Source organism: Sinohyriopsis cumingii, chromosome 4 (assembly GCF_028554795.1).
Source record: "Sinohyriopsis cumingii isolate HCF-2022 chromosome 4, ASM2855479v2, whole genome shotgun sequence".
In the NCBI taxonomy this organism is placed as follows: Eukaryota; Metazoa; Mollusca; class Bivalvia; order Unionida; family Unionidae; genus Sinohyriopsis; species Sinohyriopsis cumingii.
This window is the reverse complement of record NC_142964.1, coordinates 18,498,870-18,523,776: the sequence shown is the minus strand read 5'-3', so window position 1 is coordinate 18,523,776 and position 24,907 is coordinate 18,498,870. Positions and strand designations below refer to the sequence as shown.

General features: G+C 38.1%; 1 protein-coding gene across 5 annotated transcripts in view; it reads right to left on the bottom strand.

Moving 5' to 3' along the window:
- Positions 1-13,318: 13,318 nt before the first annotated feature.
- LOC149800705 (uncharacterized) overlaps positions 13,319-24,907 on the bottom strand; it is a 133,764-nt gene continuing 122,175 nt past the window's right edge. For all 5 annotated transcript variants that reach the window (XM_089954748.1, XM_089954747.1, XM_089954746.1 and 2 more), the window contains 2 exons: positions 23,806-23,876; positions 13,319-17,859 (listed from right to left, as the gene is read on the bottom strand). In XM_089954748.1, the coding sequence (XP_089810874.1) occupies positions 17,697-17,859; positions 23,806-23,876 (234 nt within the window). In that variant the 3' untranslated portion in view covers positions 13,319-17,696. The remainder of the gene's footprint in view (positions 17,860-23,805; positions 23,877-24,907) is intronic.

The following is a 24,907-nucleotide window of genomic DNA, read 5'->3' as shown; positions in this document are numbered from 1 at the left end:
AAGGCATTCCTAAAGAAGACGACGGCATCGTCTCTGACTCCCGTCAAACCCATTTGGTCATTTTCGACGACATGTTAGGAGAAGACGAAGAAGAAATTGGTTTTGTTTAAAAGCCCTCGAGATAAATCGCAAGTGCAAGTCTTAGCCAAACAGTTAGGGACGCCTTGGCTGACTCGGGCGTACGACGATGCCACTCAAACTCCACACGCCTATTTACTCGTCGATTTGAAAACTACGACCCCCGATGATTTGCGATTTCGTACCCACTTGTTTCACCACTGGTGCCAAGACGGAGGGCCTGTCCTGTACACGTCTCCCTCCTCGACTTAACTTAACTCAACAAAAAGAAAATGTATAAAAACCTCAGACCCTTTTCGTCTGTCTCACACAACGTCAACATGACGTCCCTTCAGTCGCATCTTCCCGTCAAATTGATTCGTGCCTTGTATGGCATCAGTCGAGAAAAAAATCCACAAACACGAGCTCGTGTCTTAGAAGCTAGTCTCAAAGAAGTCTTACGATGGTTCACGGTGACGGCACGTCAATTACTCCAAGGGATCATTCAGATTCCTCATCAAACCAAATGCTTTTTTGATCGAAACAAAGTCACTTTGATCCAACTGGCCGATCCCCGCATCGACACTCAAACCAAAAAACAAATCATTTTGAAACTTGGAGGGAGCGGTACTCTAGGAGGGGGTCATCATTCGCTCTCTCTTAAGATGGGATCCTAATGATCCCAAACTTCTCCCCAAGAAAAAAGTCAAACGAAGCTCCAAGAAGAAGAAAAAGACCCGGTCCCTAAAAATACCCGTGTCTCCAAGAACTTCTCCAGTGGCGGGACCCTCCTCTTACCAGACACCACCCCGGAAAAAGAAAAGAAGCCCCCAGAAAAAGAAACAGAGAAAAAGTCCCCAGAAAAAGAAAAGTCCACAGAAGAAAACTAGTCGCAAGAGAGGCACTTCGGCCAGGACGCAACCTTACACTCGCAAACCACGACCTGCCACAGCGGTGACTGCGTCTCCGGTAGCCTCAGGTTCATTCACTTCCCCGTTGATGACACCAAGAACTGAAGAGTACTTGGAGACGTTGATCACACCAAGAACATCTCCGTTGATGACCCCAAGAACTTCCCCAGTGGCAGGACCCTCCAATTTAGTGGCAGTGGCCGCTGCTTACAAAGTACCTGCTCCCAAAATCAAAGTTCAAGAAAGATCGGGCATGTTACAAAGTTTACTGGATTTGTCCAAGCAAGAACTGGCTCGATTTAGTCCGTTGCGTACCCCTGCACGACGTGTCATGCCTGTCCTCAAATTGATACGCCGTGAAGACAATCAGTGGCGACACGTTCCAGTATAAAAAAGCTCTGTGACCAAGTAGGATATCAGTGTTTTGGTGTTGAAGACTCAAAGATGTCACCCTCCAGAAAACATCCCTCTTCTAAACAACCCGAAGGAAAGAAAAGGAAAGGACTGCCTCCTCGTTTAGTCAAACATGGGGACATGTTATCTGTCCTGTCCAAAGCTTCTCCACCCCTACGAAAAAAAACTCATTCAATCGGCCTCCAAAGAGGTCATCGATACCGTGTGCGAATGTTGTTTGAACGTCTTGAAAGGCACGATCCCTTTGTCCAAACACCAGAAACAATGTTTTGGCAAACATCGTCAAGTTCTTCGCCAAATGGTTCAAAAGAAAATTCCCATTCGTCAAAAGAAGAAGATGTTGGTCCAACGTGGAGGCATTTTACCTCTCTTGTTAGGCCACTTACTGAAAGGAGTCTTGGGAACCATGTTGGGAGGACTGGTGGGAGCAAGATAAAAAGACCATCTGAAGTCCCAAGATCTCAAAATCGACCCCTGACAACCCCATGGAAGGACGAAAACTAGCTTTAGTGCCTTACAAACGATGGATGGAATACAATCGTTGGCAAGAACAACACACCCCGCATTTACCTCCCAATCCCAATTTGAGCGAGATGTCCCAGTTACAACACGAATTGCAGTCCTTGATGGATCGCCAAGATTTGTCCGAAACAGAAAAATCGCAAAAGTACGGTCAACTCTTGCAACGACTGGAGATCTTTCACCAGAAAGCCTCAGACGAAACAGCTCTTCCCACTCTGAAAGATTTTAAGACCTTGATGAAAAGTCCAGCACCATCACCAGTACCACTACCACCACTACCAGTGACCAAGACAGAAAAAGGAGAAGAAGAAGAAGAAGGGTTTCAAACTCCTCCAGAAAAAGTACACAAGTTAACAACACCGCCTACCTCCAGAATTGGATGGATTAAAAAGATGATGGCCACCCCTTCTTCATCACAAGGGAAAAAGAAAGTGAAGACAGAAGTGAAACAAGAACCGATATCCCCTGTTCAGACATCCTCCTCTTCGAAACCTATTCCTGGTCGCACACGCAAAGCATTGCAATCCAAGAAATTACCCCAAGAGAAAAAGAGTAGCATCTTCCAAGAGTGGGTGCCTTATTAACACACAAACCAACAAATGGAAAAAGTCTTAGCCAGCATTTACTACGATCCCTCCCATCCTGCAGGTTACGCAGGAGTTCAAAAATTGTATCGTGCTGCCAAAACTCGACTGAAAAGTCTCCGTTTACCTCAAGTGCAACGATGGTTACAAGAACAAGCTACCTACACTTTACACAAACCCATTCGACGCAAGTTTGCCAGAAGTCGCACCCGAGTGGAAGGCATCGATCATCAATGGCAAGCCGATTTAGCCGATGTCTTTCATTTGGCCAGTTACAATCGCGGCTACAAATATTTGTTTTGTGTCATCGACGTCTTTTCCAAATTTGCCTGGGTCGTGCCCTTGACTTCCAAATCGAGCAGCGAGTTAGTGCGAGCCCTGCAACGGGTATTGAAACAAAGTGGTCGTCACCCTCTTCGATGGCAAACGGACAAAGGTACCGAATTTCTGAACCAAGCTTTCCAAAAAGAATTAGAGAAACGTGACATTCATTTTTTTACCACCGAGAATCCTGAAACCAAAGCCAGCATCGTGGAACGTTTTCAAGGCACTTTGAAAGAACGCATGTGGAAATATTTTACGCATCACCACACTCTGAAGTACATCGACATCTTACCGCACCTGGTGCAAGCGTACAACCAATCTTACCATCGAAGCATCGGACGTGCCCCGCAAGAAGTGACTCCCGAGAACGAAGTGCTGGTGTTTGAGCGCCTGTTTGGTACGTCCCCGACGAGGGCTGTTCCCAAAAAAAGTGGAGAGTTGACCGTAGGAGACTGGGTGCGCATTGGCAAAACCAAACGCACTTTCGACAAAGGTTACTTACCTAACTGGACGACCGAATTGTTTCGTGTCACTGGACGAGTGCATGGCCGTCATCCTACCGTCTATAAATTGGAAGACATGAACGGAGAAGTGCTCAAAGGAACGTTTTATTTTTCCGAGTTACAACGTGTCACCAAAACAGAAGACGACGTGTACGACATCGAAAGCATTCTCGAACGCAGAACCCGTAAAGTGGGTAAACGACGTGTCAAAGAAGTCAAAGTACGTTGGAAAGGATATCCACCCAGTTTTGATTCTTGGATCGACGCTTCGCAAATCATCGACTATAAAAAGAAGTGATCATCATGCCCTTTCACACAGACGCAGCTACGTCGACCATTTCTTCACCTAATTCTTCTCTGCAAGATTTGCAAATACAACCTTTGTGGGTGTGGTGTGGAGAACGTGTGCCTAAAACGCAAATCGTCTTTTTCTGCCAAATCTTCGTGGTGTATTGTGACATCGGGGAAGCCATCGCCAATTTGAGTTTGCAACAAGGAGACAAACAATTGTGGACCATTTTATTAAGCAGTTGCATCGGTTACCTGCTTCCCAATCCCTTCCTGAAATTCTCTTCCAACGGGAACCACGGAAACCTTGTGTCCAGTGCCAGTGCCAGTCACCACTCCAACAACAAAAACAACAACCCCATTTTGAGCGGAGACACGCCTCTGACGTCCAGTAACCCCTCGGACAGCCACAGAACTCTGGAATTATGAGTCACCAAAACCAATTTTACTTAACCTTACCCAGTGACAGTTCCATGGAGGTGTTTCCCCACAACACGTTGTGCTGTTACACGGCCAAATTACCTCAGGCCATCGCATTAGATCACGAAGCCCATTGGGAAGTTACTTTAGTTGAAATCATTTATTCAACAGAAATCAAAAACATCACTGAAACTCAAAACAATTTTGACGTCGAAATTCTGGACCAAACGGTGCAGCAATCCATGACGACCACTTATCAACATAAATCACTTCCGAAGACCCCAATACCCCGCAGCAGCAGTGACACTTCTCCTCCTTTTTACGTTTATCACTTTAAAATTAACTCAGGCCATTATTTTAGTGGTCAACATCTGGTGGAGGCAATCGCTGACAAATTATATGCGGTATTTGACGAAGTTCTGACCACACTAAGAAAACGTGTCACCATTGAGTACCATCAACTGTCTCACCGTCTACTCATCAAATTTGAAAGTGAGGAAAAAAGTATACGTATTAAATTTTGCCCTGAATTGTATGACATTTTGGGTGGAGACCTCAATATGGTAAAAAAAAAATGAGAAAGCAGACATTGGGAACAACGCGCATTTTGCGAGGTATTTTCGTTTCCCGGTAGAACTGAACCAGGGACTGAATTTGATCTTTGTGTACTCCGATGTGGTGGAGTACAACGTGGTGGGACACACCTCCGTGCCGTTACTGCGTGTCATTCCTTTCAAAGTGAATTCTGCCACGAACACTGACGGGGAAGGTGGAAACACTTACCACGTTCACCGCGAATTTGTACATCCTCATTATTTGCCTGTCAGCAAGTCTTATTTGGACACGGTCAACATTGCTATAAAAGGAGATCTGGGACAAAATATTTCATTCACCAAAGGAAAAGTCACGGTGAAGCTCCATTTTCGAAAACGGTTCCCTCACGATTCGTAAGTTATGTATCCAGTGTACCGAGGGGTTGCTCGACAGCGAGGACACGGTTTAGGAGATATGCTGAAATCGGCCTTTCGTTCGGTGGCTCCGGTGTTGAAACCGATGGTGACACGCGGATTGCACGCCTTAAAAGATGCGGCACTGACGCAAGGCAAAGAATTTCTCCAAAATGTCATCATCGACAAACAAAACCCGAAAGAAGCTTTCATGAGGGCAGGTAAAAATGTCTTGTTGCAAACGGGTAAAGACCTTTTAGGCCGACGAGAAACACCTATAAATGCCCTGCACACTACCGAGTCAAGCATTCAGCAAGGAGAAGGCAGAAAGAGACGACGAAGAAAACACCCTTTCACCAGACTTCACACGTCTAAAGCTAGAAAGACAAAGAAAAGAAGAACCGTTCGAGACTTAGACGTTTTTGATTATTGAGAAACAGAAAAAAAATGATGCACCGAGAGTCTTGCGCCTGTTCCAAGTCGGAACTGGATCTGTTTGCCATGCCCCCCACCATGATGACGATGCAAGAATCCCAGTGGGTGGAGTTTCACCCCGTCTCCTCATTGGCAGATTCCGCTCCCATCGAGTTTGAAATCAAAGGACAGCCCGAAGATTACATCGATCTGAATAGCAGTTACTTGTACTTGAAAGTCAAAGTTCTAGATAAGGGAGGAGATACTTTAGTAGACGAGAAAGTAGCTCCCGTCAACAATTTCATGCATTCCTTGTTCAGCTCAGTGGATTTGTACTTGAATAACAAACTGGTCAGCAGCAGCATGGATACTTACCCTTATCGCGCCTACCTGGAAAATCTCTTGACGTACGGAATAGACGCCAAGAACACCCATCTTAATGCCTGCGTACTATGGGAACCTGACGATGTGGACCAATTTGAAACATTCGAACCGGATGTAAGCAAAACACCACGCAATGAGGGATTTGTAGAACGAAGAGACAAAATATTAAATGGAAAGTGTTTAGAACTGATGGATCGTTTGCATTTGGACATGTAGTTGCAAGAGAAATATTTGCTGAACGGTGTAAATGTTCGCTTGAGACTGAATCGTAGCAGTACCGCTTTCCATTTGCTGGCTGATAGTGCTGGCGTCAATCCCAAAAGCAAAATCGAGGAGGCCAAACTCTACGTACGACGCGTGGAAGTGTTACCTAAAGTGGGAAACGACATCAGTCAGACATTGAGCAGAACGACCGCCAATTATCCGATACGACGCGTGGAAGTGAAAACGTTCACCATTCCCCGTAACCATCATTCCATGATCGAAGATCATCTGTTTCAAGGACAGTTACCCAAACGTTTAATCCTTGGCATGGTCGAGAATGAAGCCTTCAACGGAGCCTTCACTAAAAATCCTTTCTACTTTCAACACTTCAAGGTGAAGAAAATCGAAGTCAGTCGCGATGGCAAGACCTTGTGTACCAGACCTTTCGAACCTGACTTTGAGAAGATGAATTACTTGAGATCGTACTTGTCCCTGTACGAAGCCACCGGCCAGTTAGGAACCAACACCAGTCACGGTATTACGTACGAAGATTACGCTGGAGGCTATGCCTTGTGGGCTTTCGATTTCACTCCAGACCAAGGCAGCGACGAGGGACATTTCCACCCTATAAAATCTGGCTAGATTCGTGTGGAACTTCAGTTTGCAAAAGAGCTGGAAGAGACGGTGAACGTCATCCTGTATGCAGAATTTGACAATACGATAGAAATCAACAGTTTGAAAGAAGTCATTCTAGATTATTAGAAGCTATGGAAGACTGTTATCCCTCTTTACCTAGTGGAGAAACTTTAGACATGGAATGTGAGGAGGCCGTGGAAGAAGAATCTCAAGATAAAGACGAAGAAGTTATCATGATGAAGTCAAGATGGCCAGAACAAGAAGCCCATTTAGTCTCCTGTTTTGCGACATTCCTGGCAGATGTAATGAAAGAATTGATCAAGGAAGAGTGCTATGGATGTCACAACGATCATCCCAGTCAAATTCAACACGACAAATGTCTGATGTTGAGCCAAGAAGAAAAATTGGACGAATATCTGGACAAAGCTTGGGGTGTCATCGAGATAGAATTCGTGTTGAACGAGTGGTATAAAGGCTTGGATAAACATTCTTCTCCTCCATTAACGTCTCTGGAACGCCGTCGCATCGAATCTCTCTTTGACCAGAATAAGAAGTCGGAGCCAAACGCCTTTTACTTGTCAGACATTTTCAAGCAAAAAGTCAGGATCGAATTGATGACTTATCATTACCTGTGAAGAAAAAAAAACAACACAAATCAATGGATACCTGGGAACTTTATTATCTTTTGAACCACAGTTCGTACACGTCTTCTTGGAATCCTCTCGTCTGTGCTAAAGATGAACTCCCTCATCGTAAACCTCAAGACCATCAAGCTTATGTGATCAACACGGACGACAGTCATCTCCCAGGAACCCACTGGGTAGCCGTCTACTTTCCTCAAGAAGGATGTGTGGAATATTTTGATTCGTACGGATTGCCTCCTTTGGAAGATGATATCATTGACTTTATGAGAAGAAATGCTCAGACCACCCGATTCAATAATGTGAAATTACAAGGTACATATTCTTTGGTGTGTGGACAATATTGTGTGTATTTTCTGCATCATCGCAGCCTGGTCTATTCCTTAGAACATTTAGTGACTCATTTTGATCCTCGTTCTTCTTCAAGAAACGATGTGAAAGTAGATCGATGGTTTTGTGACCATTATGCTTATCTTTTGTCTCAAGCTAGGAAACGTAGTGTCCATCAATGGCCTAATGACTTCCAACAGTGGAAATCAAAATTTCATTCACAAGGTTGCCAACCCTGTCCAAAATAATGTGTAAATTGAAAAAAATGTTTGTCATTTGAAAAAAATGTTTGATGTTATATTGTTTGATTATTGTTAAAAATGTTAGAGTTGTTGGTTAGTGTTAAGTGATTTTTGAATATAAAATGTTGTGTTTTGAAAAAAATGCATTTGTCTTTTGTTTGGCTATAAGAATGTTGATTCATGCTCTTTGACTTCTCTCTATCTCTCGCATGACACTCATTGATCGTTACGGCTCGAAAACCGTAGAGGGATGTTTTCCTTCACGTCCGCGCTTTGACTTTAAGAACCGGGGCAGTTTCCATTCTAACCATCCATTGTCGACTCATCCTCCTACGAAGATGTGCTCCAAACTAGCTAAGCTAAACGAAGCCTACGTGAATTTGCATAGGGTCAGACACAGTCTGATACCGAAGCCTGAAGAGATAGAGAATGTGAGAATGCTAAAAGTCACTGAAGACCTGATAGAAGAGCTCTTCAGAGAAGAAGTGAACAGGGAGAAAGAAGAATGTACAGAGAAGTACAGACTTCAGAGACAGCAGCAGCAGCAACAACAACAGCAGCAGCAGCAGCAGCAACCTGAACCTGACAGAGGCTTTGTCGATTGTCGTATCGACACCAAAGAGTTCTTCTTCTCTTTCCGAAGAAGCAGACCTATCGTCAGAAAGTGTATCATCAGAGGACGTCGCATTCTTAGAAACTAAAAGATTGCCATAGCAAACAAAAAAACAGCCCTTTTCAGGGCTACCCAATACTCTAGAAAAGAAATAACAATCGATTTGCCAATGTGTATGTAGAGTAGTGTGAATATAAACACTGACTCTTTTGTGGTGTGAGTGTATGTGTTTGTGTATATGATTGCGTGGTTGTAAGCACTCACGTACGTTTCTGTGGATAGTAGATTATCATCATGTTGTTTTTGCTGTTTGACGTGTGGGGAGAGTAGATTTGGGGTTTGTTTATTGCTGCTCAGCGCATGTGGATAGTATATTATTTTTAATGAAAATTTTTAAAATAGTAATGGGTAGTAAAAAAGTGAGTGAGTGTTTCTTTTAGGTCCGCGCGTTTGTTTGGTCATGATCTATATAAGATCAATTTTGTTTTAGGGGGATGTTTTCCATCACGTCCGCGCTTTTAGTATAAATTGAAACTCGCTCGGCAGTCTAGCTACCCTTGTTGATTGATCAAGAGAATGAACACCAGACTAGCAAAACTGCTTGAACTTCATGTACACCTGGAATATGCCAGGCGTATAGTGAATGAGTTGGCTGCAGAGGCCATAGTAGAAGAGGGAAGAATGAAAGAGGAGGAGAAAAGAAACAAAGAAGAGGAGGAGAGAAGAAACAAAGAAGAGGAAGAAAAGGAGAGAGGAAATTTCAGAATCCCAGAGACAGAAGATTGGGATTCTGAAGCCACTTATCCCGCCTCTGCTCTCCCCCCAAAAAGAGTGAAAGGAGACTGGGGAAGAAGATGTGTGTGTGGTGCCAGGCCTGGAAGGTGCCATCATTAACCAGGTGTCATCGAGTTCAAAAAACAAACAGCCTTTTTCAGGGCTACCCAATACTCTAGAAAAGAAATAGTAATCGATTTGCCAATGTGTGTATGTAGAGTAGTGTGAATATAAACACTGACTCTTTTTTCCTAGTGTGAGTGTATGAGTTTATGTATATAATTGTGTGTTAATAAGCGCTAGCATAGGTTAGTGTGGATAGTAGATTATTGGGATTTGATTTTAATGATTTGGGTGTGTGGATGGTAGATTTTGGGTTAGTTTATTGTTGGTTAGCGTATGTGAATAGTAGATAATATGAAATGAGAAAGGTAGGGGATGTTTTCCTTCACGTCCGCGCGTTTCAAGTAATGATCTAGGTAATATAAATTTTGTGTCTTAGGGGCATGTTTTCCTTCATGTCCGCACTTTAACTATAAGAACCCACAACGTTCGTCATTCGCACCATTCTGCAAACAATAAAAAGAAGATGGCTTCGAACCAGCTTGATAAAATGAAAACATTGCAAGACGTCCTGGACAATTTGGGTATGATGGAGCAAATGTTAGTGAGGTTAAACGAGGATCACTATTCTTATAGTCCCCATCGAGTGAAGATGGAGATTAACAACTTCAGAAAAGTAAAGGAAATGATCAGTGCTCTGATGAAAGAAATAAAGGAGGAGAAGGAGGATGAAGAGGAAAGGATAAGGATGAGAGTATGGAACGAAAAAATTGAAAAAGAAGAAGAAAATGAGAAGAGGAAGAAAGAAGAGGAGGAGAAGAAGAAAGAAGAAAAAAAGAAGGAAGAAAAAAAAAAAAGAAGAGAAAAAGTGTAGGACAGAAAATAAGAATCTGGTGGAGAAATAGAAGAAATTAAAAGAAGAAACCCAAAGGCCCTTTTCAGGGCCACCCACATTTCTCGAAAAGAGATAGACTTTCAATTGCCTACCCTTTTTTATTTTTTTATTTAAAAAAAAATAGAGACCCCTCCCTGTTTCAATTTTCGCCTGTTCCCTTTCCATAGACCCATCAAGTCGGGACCCTATTAAAATAGGGTCCCGACCCTGTTCCATTTTCAATTTCCCTTGAGGCTAGAGTGACCCAAGACTTTTTTCCATGTTAAATTCCCCTTGAGGCTAGAGTGACCCATGATTTTTCTCCATGTTAAATTTCCATTGAGGCTAGAGTGACCCAAGGGGTCCTGTAATGCTAATTCCCATTGAGGCTAGGGTGACCCTATTCACTACTCAGGTAGATCTGAAAATATTTCTTTATGTAACAGAAATAATTCTTGTTGAAGTTTGTCACGAACTATTTTTCTGCTTGCAACTATCAAATCATCTGGTCTCCACACGTGCAGAAAATCATTCATAGGAGTTTCTGGAATTACAACACGTATTACCTCACGTTGAATCTTATCTGGATGTAGTCTGATTAATTTCTTAAGCTTTCTTAATTTTAGATCAAGCGCTGTATGATCATCAGTTATAATCAACAAAAGTTTTCAACCATTCATGTGGAGACAATCCAACAAAAGGCGGTTGTTGACCATGATCACCACATATTATCACAGCAGTATTTTTCGTCAGCAACCAATCGAGAAATATTTTTAATGTCTCTAGCGATACTGTACGTATATCATCCCAGATAATAATCTTTGGAATATATTTCTCGCCCATTCATCCATGTATCTCCCTTCCATCAAAAGAATATGTGGTAAATATGAGATTTAACTCCTTGTTCATTCATTTCTCTGGCGAGTCTATGTGTAGGTGTTAACACAATCATATCAACAGACTTTGAAGAACTCCAACAAAATAATTTAATCACCTGTGTTCTTTTACCAGAACCTCTCAGTCCATTGAGATAAACAGTTTTATGTCTGCTTACATGGTCATATACTGATGGTGCAGATGACCATTCTGATATTTGATTATTTTGGTAATGAATGTGTTTGATTTCAACGTCGGCAGATTCAGAATAAGTATCTTTTCTTGTTTAATTCTCCATTTGCCACATGATTCATCAGCGCCGATATGTAGTTGTTCTAGCAATCCTGTATTTTTTTACTGATATAAAATGAATCTGTGGCGACAGCAGCATCAGAAAATCTGTTTATCATCAATAATAAATTTATCGAAACGTAGGAGAGCATTGAAAATCTGAAATGAGTAAACTGCGGTGACTCACCATCGATATATCTCACAACTGTACCTAATTTAGTTCTATCCTGTAAGTTGACATTAATTCGATTTATAAACGTATTTCTCTTCATGGTATCAGCAGTTATGAAATCTAACTCAGCATCATCTATAATTATTCTTACACAATGTCGTTTATGATCATGTGATGCTCCTTGGGTAAATTTACCGAATATTTTTCTGCCATTATCTTTTGCTATTTTATTCTCAAAATCAGTTATATCAAGATTTTCATCATGATAATATTTCTCTTGTTTTTGTAACCAAACTTTTGTCTGCGGATGATATGATATTATTGCTTCACTTATTATTAACAATAATAGTATTTTTACATCAAGCATACATTGTAATAAAACTATTGGTGCCACGTTTGCCAAACCAGATAAAACAAATCATATGGAGATCTTTAACAAACTGAAATGGCTCGATATAAGCATATCCAGTCAGGTCAAAATCTGGTAAGGGTCCGTTTATCGCAACTCTGGTCATCTTGTGTGTTGGACATCCAAATCGCTCAAAATATTTAGAACACTGTCACATTCCAAGAAAACTTCTAGGATAACATGCAACCATAGAAACCAAGATAACATCTTTAAAATCGTATTTAGTATTCCACAATCCAGCGTGTTGGTATTCAACACAACTGCATTTAATTTTTTTAAGAATTTCCAATCGTGCTGGTCTCCATGAATATTCATTCTGAGCAAAATGAGCAGCAACTGATGGAATAGTAAAACAATTACTCAGTAATTGTTCAAACATTGTCATGGGTATATATCAACACAAGATTTTTCATTTCTTTATGGAGTGATTCTGTACGATAAATATCTCAATTAGATCTTACAAACTGATCATAATTTCCATCATCGAAACATGAATATTGTGCACCTCACGCACAGTAGAGTGAAATGTGGAAGCAAAGGACCAATTGTTTGTATAAATTGCCGATGTGGAATGTGAGACAAAACACAATTATGTGCAAATTGTTGAGGTAAAAAATATAGAGAATTGATGTGGTATTATACAAGGAAATATAATACTGATATTATTTGCTTCAAGGATTATATGGACAAATTTCCACTAAAATGGCAATTCATAACATGTACATTAGCCTGGTTTACGGACTGTAGCATCTATCACCGGTTGCAACAATCCTTTTTTTTAATATTCCTTTCATGTTTATTTTTTTATCAGAACAATCATTACTAATCAAGCGGTTGTTGTAACAATTGATTGCATATAGGTCACTGGAGAATGTTTTTGCGATAAGGTCATTAATAGGAATGCTGGGTCCTACAATAAGGCCAGGAAGCAGGCTAAGTGTGGGAATAATTAGTATGGTTCTCTCTTTTGTATGCTTTCTGTGTTGCTCACCCCTATACCAAGAGCAGAGAACAACGCAGGGAGTATACGAAGCAGGGTACCAGACTAGGAAATAATCTACCTATACATTAATCTGGTTTATGACAGAAACTATAAAACACTATTAGCATAGGTAAAAAAATTCATACATTGGTAGCCAGCCTTTTGTTTAAAAAAAAAGTTGTATTTAGAATGGTATGAGCGGTTGTTCTTACAGGGATTAAATAAAGGTCGGTGGAGTTTATCCTCATTTTTGTGATGAGGTCGTTCATTGCAGTGTCGAAATGCATATTTTGCCAAGAAAAATCATTATATGCAATGAGCTATTCAATTTATATCAGAAAAATCATATGCAATGAGCAAATCAATGTATGTAATCAGAAAAAGTATTGTATGTAATGAGCAAATTACAGTGAAGTTGAAAATAACAAGAAAGGAAAATGAAATAAAAGAGTAAGCTCTTTATTACAAACTGAAGAATCACTTTAATACATAAGGCACAAGTATGACTAGTTTATCAATACAATATATACAAAAATATACAATAGGTGTATATTCATAATGGTACTGTAACACAGAATGCAGACAGACTCTGCTTCATCTATACAATATCATTAAGTGTTGACTGGTAACATGCATGAGTTGAGCAAAGTCTGTATCTTTCAAAGTCACGTACACAAATTTCAACGACCAATAATTCGATCCAAATTTATTACAAAGACATGCAAGTCTTATTTACAAAAGCTCCACCGGAGATATCATCCAGTACATTTTTAAACAACTTTTAAAAAATACAAAATTTGCATACATTTTCAGTTACTACAAATATTAAATGAATTTACCTATTATCAATCAAACACAAAAGCAAGGTAATGAATATTCATTTCAAAATGAATGTCAAGACATTAAATAAATGCAATAAAATCATCTTTTAAACAGTAATTGCAGGAAAAAAATAAATCCATTGCCATGTGAATGGCACCATTTACACCTGTCCTGTGCTTAAATATCCTTTGTGAAAGTGCTAATTGAGTATGGTTCATTCTGGAGACTATTGACTAAATGATCTTTTTATCTTATGTGCAATTTGGATTTTTTAATGTAGCTTTAACAATATTTCAGTCATGTCACTATGATGTCTGCAGTGTGGCAGTTTATAGTGATGCCGCAGACACATAGCATGATGTCCCACCCAGTCACATTATTCTGACACCAGGCTGACCAGTTCTAACATGAACCTCTTAATGCTGAGCACCAATTGAAGCAGCTGTTTTTAAAAATTTTTGGTAGAATTCAGCTGGGGATCAAACCCATGACATACCAGAAGCTCTAACCACTAGACCACCGGATTTTATTGTATAACAAACATTATGCTGCATATCTCATTTTTCTTTATGTCACAATGACCTATTACTTAACCTTTGACCTTTTGCTGCCAAAAATTTAACATACCTCTTGCATACCTGAAGAGCAAACTCTCCATTAGCTTTGGTCAAGGTATGTGGTCTACAATAAAAGTATTATGCAAATATTTTTTCCACTCTCAGTCACAGTGATCTTGACCTTTCACATCATCATTCTCAATCAATAACTGCTTTCATATATAAATATCCACATGCTCTAATGAAGGCAGACAGTCAAATAATGAAATCTGTGTGCAGAAACTGTATTTCTTCTTTCAGTCACTGTCCAAGTCTGTCATGCATAAATAATTAAATTAGTATCCAGAACCATCATATTTCTTTCAGCCACAGTGACATTTTGACTCCAAAATAAATACTTTCAGGCTTATTCATTACCCTTAGAGCAAAATCTTCCATAAATTTTGATCCTGGTCTGTAATGTATAACAAATGCTATTGTGTGGAAATCAATTTTCTTCTTACAGTCAATATGACAGTGACTGTTGAATTTTTACTCCAAAACTGATAGGCTTCTTGCTTCTTATCTCACGTGCTTGTAAAGTTTGGTTCAGGTATTTGATGTGAAACTAATTTTATTGTGCAGAAACCCCCATTATTTAACTACTAGTTGTTGTTGTTGTTGTTGTGGGGTTTAATGCCATTTTTCAGCACACGATAGGCTATACATGGCGGCCTGTATTAATGGTGGAGGAAAAACCAGGGGAAACCCCTGGAAAGAACCACCAACCCACGAGAAGCTACTGGAAGCTTTCTCACATACCCACATTGGCTGAATCCGAGACTCGAACCGGCACAGACAGAGGTGAGATGGCAGTGATCCATAACGGATAGTGCTTTAGACCACTCGGCCACTCGGGACCCCTTATTTAATTAGTCTGTAACCTTGACGTATAACCCCAAAATTTACAGATTACATCCATACCCCAAGTACAAGCCATCCACAAAGTTTAATAACTATGGAATGCTGGAGAACTTAAGTTATTGTTCAGAAGCCAGCTTTCTACCTTCAGTGGCAGTAACCTTGACTTTGACCTTTTGACCCCAAATGTATAGGTCTTTTCTTACCTCAAATGCAATATATTTACAAAGTTTGGATCAGGTGTGTGAAGTGGAATTAATGTTATCATGCAGAAACAGTTTCTATTCTTGTAGTCTGTGTGATTGACACTTGACCTTTCAACCCTGAAATCAACAGACTTTTGCCATACCACAATTGCAAGCCAACCACAAATTTGGTAACTGTAGATGTTGGATTACTCAAGTTATTTTGCTGACACCTGTTTTTTCTTTCAGTCACAGTGACCTTGACCTCTGACATTCTTGTGGGGTTTTCCTTAAACAAAATGCAAGCCAGTTGCAAAGTATGGTAACTGTAGATTGTGAACACCACGAGTTATTGTGTAGAAAATAGATTGAAACAGATGGCTGGCTGGCTGGACAGAAAACATAATTACAATACAATCATCTTATGGTAGATGTATAAAAGGTCCAAGTTTTAGAAATTATGTTTTCATATCCAAACCATAATGAATACTGAGAAAGAAAGTTATTTTAGTATTTTACAACATTAATAAGATCAAACACAATTTACACAAGGTTGACACACAAAGACAAAAGAAAGCTAAGCTCCAAATTCCAAATAAAAATATAACCAATATACAGGTAACAGTATTCTAAAGAACAAAAAGTAAAGATGATTTTAATAACTTATTTTGCTCCTCAGTACAACAACCTTCTTTATAAACTGGAACTTATTTTAATTTAAATATGGTAGTTAAACCCCTGCTTACCAATTATCTCCATAAATCAACCTAAACTGGGGTCCCAGTGTTGTATGCATAATGAAAGTCATAAATCGACCTAAACAGGTGTCCCAGTGGTGTATGGGTAATGAAAGTCATAAATCAACCTAAACTGGGTTCAAAGTCATGTATGGGTAATGAAAGTCATAAATGTATGGGTAATGAAAGTCATAAATGTCATGGGTAATGAAAGTCATAAATGTATGGGTAATGAAAGTCATAAATGTATGGGTAATGAAAGTCATAGATGTATGGGTAATGAAAGTCATAAATGTATGTGTAATTAAAGTCATAAATGTCATGGGTAATGAAAGTCATAAATGTCATGGGTAATGAAAATCATAAATATTATGGGTAATGAAAGTCATAAATATTATGGGTAATGAAAGTCATAAATGTCATGGGTAATGAAAGTCATAAATGTCATGGGTAATGAAAGTCATAAATGTATGGGTAATGAAAGTCATAATGGACCCATACTGTGGTCCCAGTGGTATTAGAGCAATGAAAGTCATAAATGGACCTAAGCTGGGCTTAGAGTTGTGCATGGGTAATGAAAGTCTTAAGTGGACCTAAACTGTAGTCCCAGTGGTGTATGGGTAATGAAAGTCATAAATGGATCCAAACTGGAGTCCCAGTGGTGTCAGGGTAATAGAAGTCATAAAAGGACCCAAACTGGGGTCATAGTGGTAAACGGGTAATGAAAGTCATAAAGGGACCCAAACTGGAGTCCCAGTGATGTCAGGATAATGAAAGTCATAAATGTCATGGGTAATGAAAGTCATAAATGTCATGGGTAATGAAAGTCATAAATGTATGGGTAATGAAAGTCATAATGGACCCATACTGTGGTCCCAGTGGTATTAGAGCAATGAAAGTCATAAATGGACCTAAGCTGGGCTTAGAGTTGTGCATGGGTAATGAAAGTCTTAAGTAGACCTAAACTGTGGTCCCAGTGGTGTATGGGTAATGAAAGTCATAAATGGATCCAAACTGGGGTCATAGTGGTAAACGGGTAATGAAAGTCATAAAGGGACCCAAACTGGAGTCCCAGTGATGTCAGGATAATGAAAGTCATAAACGGACCCAAACTGGGTTCCCAGTTGTGTAAGGGTAAGTCATATATTCATTTCATTGCTTGAGTAAATTAGTGAGCACATTTGTGTAGCTTCTTAGACATGGAAACTGATTTTACAATCTCAGATTGTTTTTTTGTTTTTTTTTATTATAACAGCACATGAAGCATCCTTGGCTATATCATATCGAGGAAATGGAAGCTAAGTCCCAAGGTCATGCCAAGACCACAGGCAAACCAGCCTTACCTGAATGGTTATTAAACCAGTGATCCTTGGATTATGAGTCCAACGCTCTAGCAACTAAGCTAATGCAGCTACCTAATCTCAGATGGAGATCTGCATGAAATATGAATTTGAAAAGTGAAGTTATGATGATGTCAGAAACTTAACACAAATAACTGAGGGCATATCCACAATTACAGTAACACAAGCATAAGCAACAACAATGGTGAAATTAGAAAGCAGAGTCAGGAAAGTAATAAGAAATTATCTCCTATGTTTTACAGATGTGATAAAAATGTACTTATCTAGCATTCTTATTTTTCTTTGGCAAATTTTTATTTGTGATATTTTTATTCTTGGAAGGCGCTGAAGATGACTGTTTCACTGACTGACTCCCCAGAGATGTTGGTGTGGACTGAGATGCAGGCTTCCTCCCTCCTCCTGTCTGACCATCATACGGATTGCTGTAAAACAAAAATAATCAAGTACTTGATTGCAAACTCCTATAAAAATATCATGAAAGGTTTGTAATAACCTGCCACTTGTCTTGTTAAATGTCAAGGTGACCTTGACCATAATATCTTAATCCTGAACTCATCAGGCTTCTTTGTCTGATCATAACTAACCCATGACAGCTTCTTATTTTCCAAAAACTTATATCACTTTGTCATATCACATTGACTATAACTCATCATGGCCAACCCATGACAGCTTCTTATTGTCTAAAAACTTGTATCCCTTTGTCAGATCACAGTAACTTTCGTCTCATCATGGCCAGCCCATGACAATTCTATTTACTTTTGATCCCTTTGTCAGATCACAATGATCATAACTCATCATGGCCAACTCATGACTGTCTCAAAACTTGTATCCCTTTGTCAGATCACAATAACTTTTGTCTCATCATGGCCAACCCATGACAACTCATTATTATCTAAAAACATATATCCCTTCGTCAGACCACAATGATCATGACTTGTCTCATCATGGCCAACCCATGACAACTCATTATTGTCTAAAAACGTATATCCCTTCATCAGATCACAATGATCATGACTTGTCTCATCATGGCCAACCCGTGACAACTCATTATTGTCTAAAAATGTATATCCCTTCATCAGATCACAATGATCATGACTTGTCTCATCATGGCCAACCCGTGACAACTCATTATTGTCTAAAAACGTATATCCCTTCGTCAGATCACAATAATCATGACTTGTCTCATCATGGTCAACCTGTGACAGCTTGTTATTGCTGAAAAGCTTAAAGCCCTTTGTCAGATCACAATGACCATAACATTTTAATCTGACATGTAAAACTGAGCAAACAAACAAAGAAACTGAAGCAAAATACATATGGCCAATGCAAAACTTCATTGGTTGTACAGTATATAAATAACTAAAGAACAGTATGTAAATATCCACAAATACATATAAAAAATGGGAGACAGCTAAGAGGAAGTAAACACAATCTAAGTTGGAATGCATTTTACACAGCTAAAAACATCATCAGCTTTCAATAATTATAAGAATTTAGAAATCTTAGGTTTATGCTGATAGTAAGAACCCATAAAATAATTTCTCAGATCAATAGGTTTCTTCATATCTTCAAAAGCAACATCTATACAACTTTAGCCAGTGATAAAAAAAATTATTTTGCGCACATGCACAGGTTTGATAACTTTATAATAATCACCAGCCCTGACTCAATATTTATGTGCCCAAAAAGGGCACTATTTTTGATACTATCATGAATCACATGACATTGCTACCACTGTACGTTAAATATAACAAGAAAAACACAAAATCACATTTTTTGGTCAGGATCTTTTTTTTACCTAACCTCTGCCAAAAGGATGGCAGATGCATAACTAAAGACTAAAAAGCCATTATGGACAACTTTTGATCATTTTATTACTTATGAGACTAAAAAAAAATCCTGCATTTGGCCTAAACTCTCCATATTACAACAATATAAAATCAGTTAACAGCTTGTTGTATATACATGTTAGCTTTAATCTGATTACACTATAATGTCTCACTGTACCAGTCTCAATGACTGCTGGAACAGTTCCAGTCACCAGAAGACTGGTTCTGATTGATTTCGCAGTGTGTGGATAGAACACATAAAAATACAATCCTTTTCATTTTTTTTAAAATTAAAAAGAAAATCTTTCAATTTTTAAAAAGCGGTAGGTTTCAGCAATAAAAATGTAGATAGCCTTAAAACAGTATTTTTGTAATACTGATGGAAGAATCACATGTTAAAGTCAAGTGAGCACTAATTATAGGCAAACTTGAAGGCAATCAGTTGCCATTTTTATAGGTCACATACTTCGCTTTGTACATAAAATTCACAGCTTGAAGAACAGTAATAAGATGATCTGCATGTAGGTAGGAGTCTTCATAAATGATCTGCTAGTCTTTCAAAAACTCAAAAAATGAAATCAAGATTTTCTCAGGCAAATTTAAAAATAAAATTCTCCAAAAGTCCAATGGGCACTTTACTTAGAATACTGGAGGGGTCCTGGGCATTGAGCTATCAGATCTTTCGAGCAGAACAAAAGTTATTGCATGAAAGTATCAGGTAACCTTAACCTTAATTCCACAAATCATGCTAACCTTAACCTTATGTCTTAACCTTAATTTCACAAATCATGCTAACCTTAACCTTATGTCTTAACCTTAATTTCACAAATCATGGTAACCTTAACCTTAAGTCATAACCTTAATTTCACAAATCATGGTAACCTTAACCTTAAGTCATAACCTTAATTTCACAAATCATGGTAACCTTAACCTTAAGTCATAACCTTAATTTCACAAATCATGGTAACCTTAACCTTAAGTCATAACCTTAATTTCACAAATCATGGTAACCTTAACCTTAAGTCATAACCTTAATTTCACAAATCATGGTAACCTTAACCTTAAGTCATAACCTTAATTTCACAAATCATGCTAACCTTAACCTTATGTCTTAACCTTAATTTCACAAATCATGCTAACCTTAACCTTATGTCTTAACCTTAATTTCACAAATCATGGTAACCTTAACCTTAAGTCATAACCTTAATTTCACAAATCATGGTAACCTTAACCTTAAGTCATAACCTTAATTTCACAATCATGGTAACCTTAACCTTATGTCATAACCTTAATTTCCCAATTATGGTAACCTTAACCTTGAGTCTTTTGACTCAAATCAATAGGTTTTCTTCAATTTGATAGGGCAACCTATCTGCAAAGTTGATGAAGGCACGTCAAGCAGAACTTTCATAACTGTATCAAAAACATTTTGCTATGATTGCTCACTAACCTTAAGGTTTTTTCTTGCCTTACGTAGGTCAACCTACCTGCTATGTCTAGTAAAAGTATATGAATTAAAACTTACCTCACTGCATGAAAATCATTTTGCTATGTTTGATGAAAGCCTGAAATTTGATATTTTAACCCCATAGAATTTGAGTTCTTTACATATTACAGAACAGCCTAAAACCTTAAAAAAGTGGTGAAGACATATGAGGCAGAATTTGAGATATCACAAGGAATGCAAACTTTTGAAAGAAAGATGGTCAGATGTAACAATTTTACATGAACACCTTACAGAAGGCACATAACAAGTATAGGTATTGGTAAATTCAGATTTAGTGGCTTATCACACAGTATCTGCAATTATCGTTCCTGTGACTGCTGCTGTTCTCTGAATTGCTTTTATAGTCTTAAAGTAAGTCTGGGACTTGGCACTTGAAAAGAAAACTAACCCAGGAAAGGCACATTACTAGGTAAGAAACAATTATTTTCAATGTTCAAAGAAGGACAATGCTTTGCAAAGCCTGGAGCATCTGCTGATGTACAGACCTAATGAGGTTTCAGGTCCATAAAATAACAAACACCAAGGGATAACAAAAATTGCCTGGTATATGATGTCTAAGTCTCCTTGCCCCTACAAAACAACTACTAACTTGAGCTTTGTTTTCACAAACATTAGGCACCAGTAAATATGCTTCATTCATGAAAATTGTTATAAGAAAAAAGTTGAAAACACAATGCATTCATTTTTCACTCAATTACACTTAGAACTAAAACTTTACAATATCGGAAAATTGTATAAAGTTGGACTTGCTATGAAATGTTTACTGTAATTGTGAGGTTGGTAGGACTAAAATTTGTAGGAACTTGGACTTGCCATGAAATGTTTCACTGCAATTGTGGGGTTGGTAGGACTGAAATTTGTATCAACTTGGAATTGCTATGAAATGTTTCACTGTGATTGTGGGGTTGGTAGGACTATAATTTGTAGGAACTTGGACTTGCTGTGAAATGTTTCACTATAATTGTGAGGTTGGTAGGACTGTAGTTTGCTGGAACTTGGACTTGCTATGAAATGTTTCACTTTGATTGTGGGGTTGCTAGGACTTAAAATTGTAGGAACTTGGACTTGCTGTGAAATGTTTCACTGTAATTGTGGGGTTGGTAGGACTGTAATTTGTCCAAATTTAGGCCATGATCACAACTTCCTGATGCTTTGATAACTAGTCATTGTGAAAAAAAAAACAACCTAAAAGAACACTAAACTCATACTTTCCTGTAAATGGAAATTAATTTACTAAATGAAAAGCTGCTAAATAGTTATATTTTATGACTTTTGTGTAAAATTTACATTTCTTGACCCTAATTTCTTCTAACAATGGCAATATAAATAATCTTGACAATAATCAATTATGAATTTGCATGATTTTCAAATGGTTCTGACAAATCAGGATCTGAAGTGTTTGTTCTACTAGCATAACATACCAAGAACAATCAGGGTCTGTGGTGTTTGATCTACTGGCATAGCATGCAAAGAAAAATCAGGGTCTGTGGTATTTGTTCTACTTGCACATCGTGCAATGACAGCTCTACTAGCACAAAATGTAAAGAAAGATTTGGGTCTATGATGTTTAATCTGCTGGCACATCATGCAGAGACAGATCAGGGTCTACGATGTTAACTCTACTTATACATTATGTTGAGATAGATCAGGGTCTATGATGTTCACTCGACTGATACATTACATAAAGTCAGATCAGGGTCTATGATGTACATTCTACTGATATATTATGCAAAGGCTGAATCAGGGTCTATGATGTACATTCTACTGGCACATCATGCAAAGACAGATCAGGGTCTATGATGTACATTCTACTGGCACATCATGCAAAGACAGATCAGGGTCTATGATGTACATTCTACTGGCACATCATGTAAAGACAAATCTGGGTCTATGAAGCACTTTCTACTTGCACATCATGCTGTGACAAATTAGGCCTGTGCTGCTTGTTCTACTGCTACACAAAGCAAAGACAAATCAGTGTCTATCCTGTCTGATTTTCTGGTACATTATGCAAACACAAATCAGTGTCTATCCTGTCTGATTTTCTGGTACATTATGCAAACACAAATCAGTGTCTATCCTGTCTGATCTTCTGATACATTATGCAAACACAAATCAAGTTCTATGCTCTATGTTCTTGTCACAGAATTGTGTTTACTTAATGTCAATGCTTTATATATAAACAAAAATGTAGTCATGTTCCATTACCGCATACAGCATTACCCGAGGGTGGTTTATTTACATTTTTAATAACTTCAAAATACTCAGTCTGATTCACCCAATGCTGCATGAGCAAAGTGCTTGCAGTGAGAAAACCAATTACCTTAAGTTCTCTGGTTGTGGATTTCACCATAAGACTTAAAACAAAATCATACTTGTTGGCAGGTCTGGAAGCTGTCTCTGTTAAAATGTTATAACAACCTCACATGCACATGTGAGAGTGCTGTAAGATTTTGTTCTACCATATATCCTTTTCTTGTATTTTATATTTAGGTGATGAAATGTCTGGGTAAGAACCTTGTTAATAATCGGTGGCAAACTGTCTTTTTAGTTTGACCATCTATTTGTGTGTCTGTCCAACTATGGCTCACTTTTTCATCAGTCCATATTTTAAATTGCAACAAAACAGTTTTGGGACCGAAATTTGAGAAAGGACAAATTTGTTTTGATCAGTTGTTTATTCTTTCTGTTTTCCATTTTTATATTTTCTTAAATTTGCATGTCAGTATTTGATATAGTAAATAAATAAAAAATATTTTACTGAACTTTTGTTGTGAGTTGTTTTTACTGATATGCTCAAAACAAATATGACTGTTAGTTAGTCAATGAATATTGGGAAATTAAGTCATTTAATAAAAAAAATTACTGACTTTTGGATTTTATTTGATGCAAGGATTTATCAATCCCAGTACAACTGTTCACCTTGGCCTGTGATCTTTATAAATATCATTCTTCTAGGTTTGATAAATCATTATATCAACCTCATCAGAATTCAATAATTTAATATTGTCATCATATGTATTGATACATACCATATTTCCAAATCAAAGAATCCCTCATTGCCAAATCGATACAAGTTTTTAGATTTGTCTGGCCAGCGAACCTGCGATAAAATTTCATACATGCATAAAAATGTTCATAATAAAAGCACAAATTTTGTTTAAATTAGGATTCTAAAAATTTGTAGGAAAATGCTATTAACATTTAAAAACAAATAACATTATTAAGTGTAAAACCAAAGCAAATTTCCACATTTCTGGAAGAGAAAAATATAAACATGCTGACCTAGTTAATGTTTGATATCTTTAACAAAAATTACCTGTAACCTTGTGTTTGTGAAACATACATCCCAACACTTATACCTGTACAGCAATATCAAAGGTAAAAAGTGAACATAACTTCATATAACCATGAAAATACATCTGATTATGTTAATTTAAATCAGAACTCAGAATGGTGTAAATTATTTCTTCATCCTTGTTTTACGATTACAGGAAGACCACAAAGCCAATGAACTTAACCAAGTCATCATAATTTACACATGATTACAGGATGGTCACAAAGACAATGAACATAATCAAGTCATTGTAATTTATACAAGATTACAGGATGGCCACAAAGACAATGAACATAATCAAGTCATCATAATTTACACATGATTACAGGATGGCCACAAAGACAATGAACATAATCAAGTCATCGTAATTTATACAAGATTACAGGATGGCCACAAAGACAATGAACATAATCAAGTCATCATAATTTACACATGATTACAGGATGGCCACAAAGACAATGAACATAATCAAGTCATCGTAATTTATACAAGATTACAGGATGGCCACAAAGACAATGAACATAATCAAGTCATCATAATTTACACATGATTACAGGATGGCCACAAAGACAATGAACATAATCAAGTCATCGTAATTTATACAAGATTACAGGATGGCCACAAAGACAATGAATATAACCAAGTCATCATTATTTGCATCTGACCTTCCTACTTTGAAACTGGCAAAAAAAATTTTCTGAAAACACTGGCACTTTTATCAAGGAAAGTCAGGGGATTATACTACAAAAGTTTAGTAGATCTAACCATGTCATAGAAAACTTCAATAAAATGCTTTT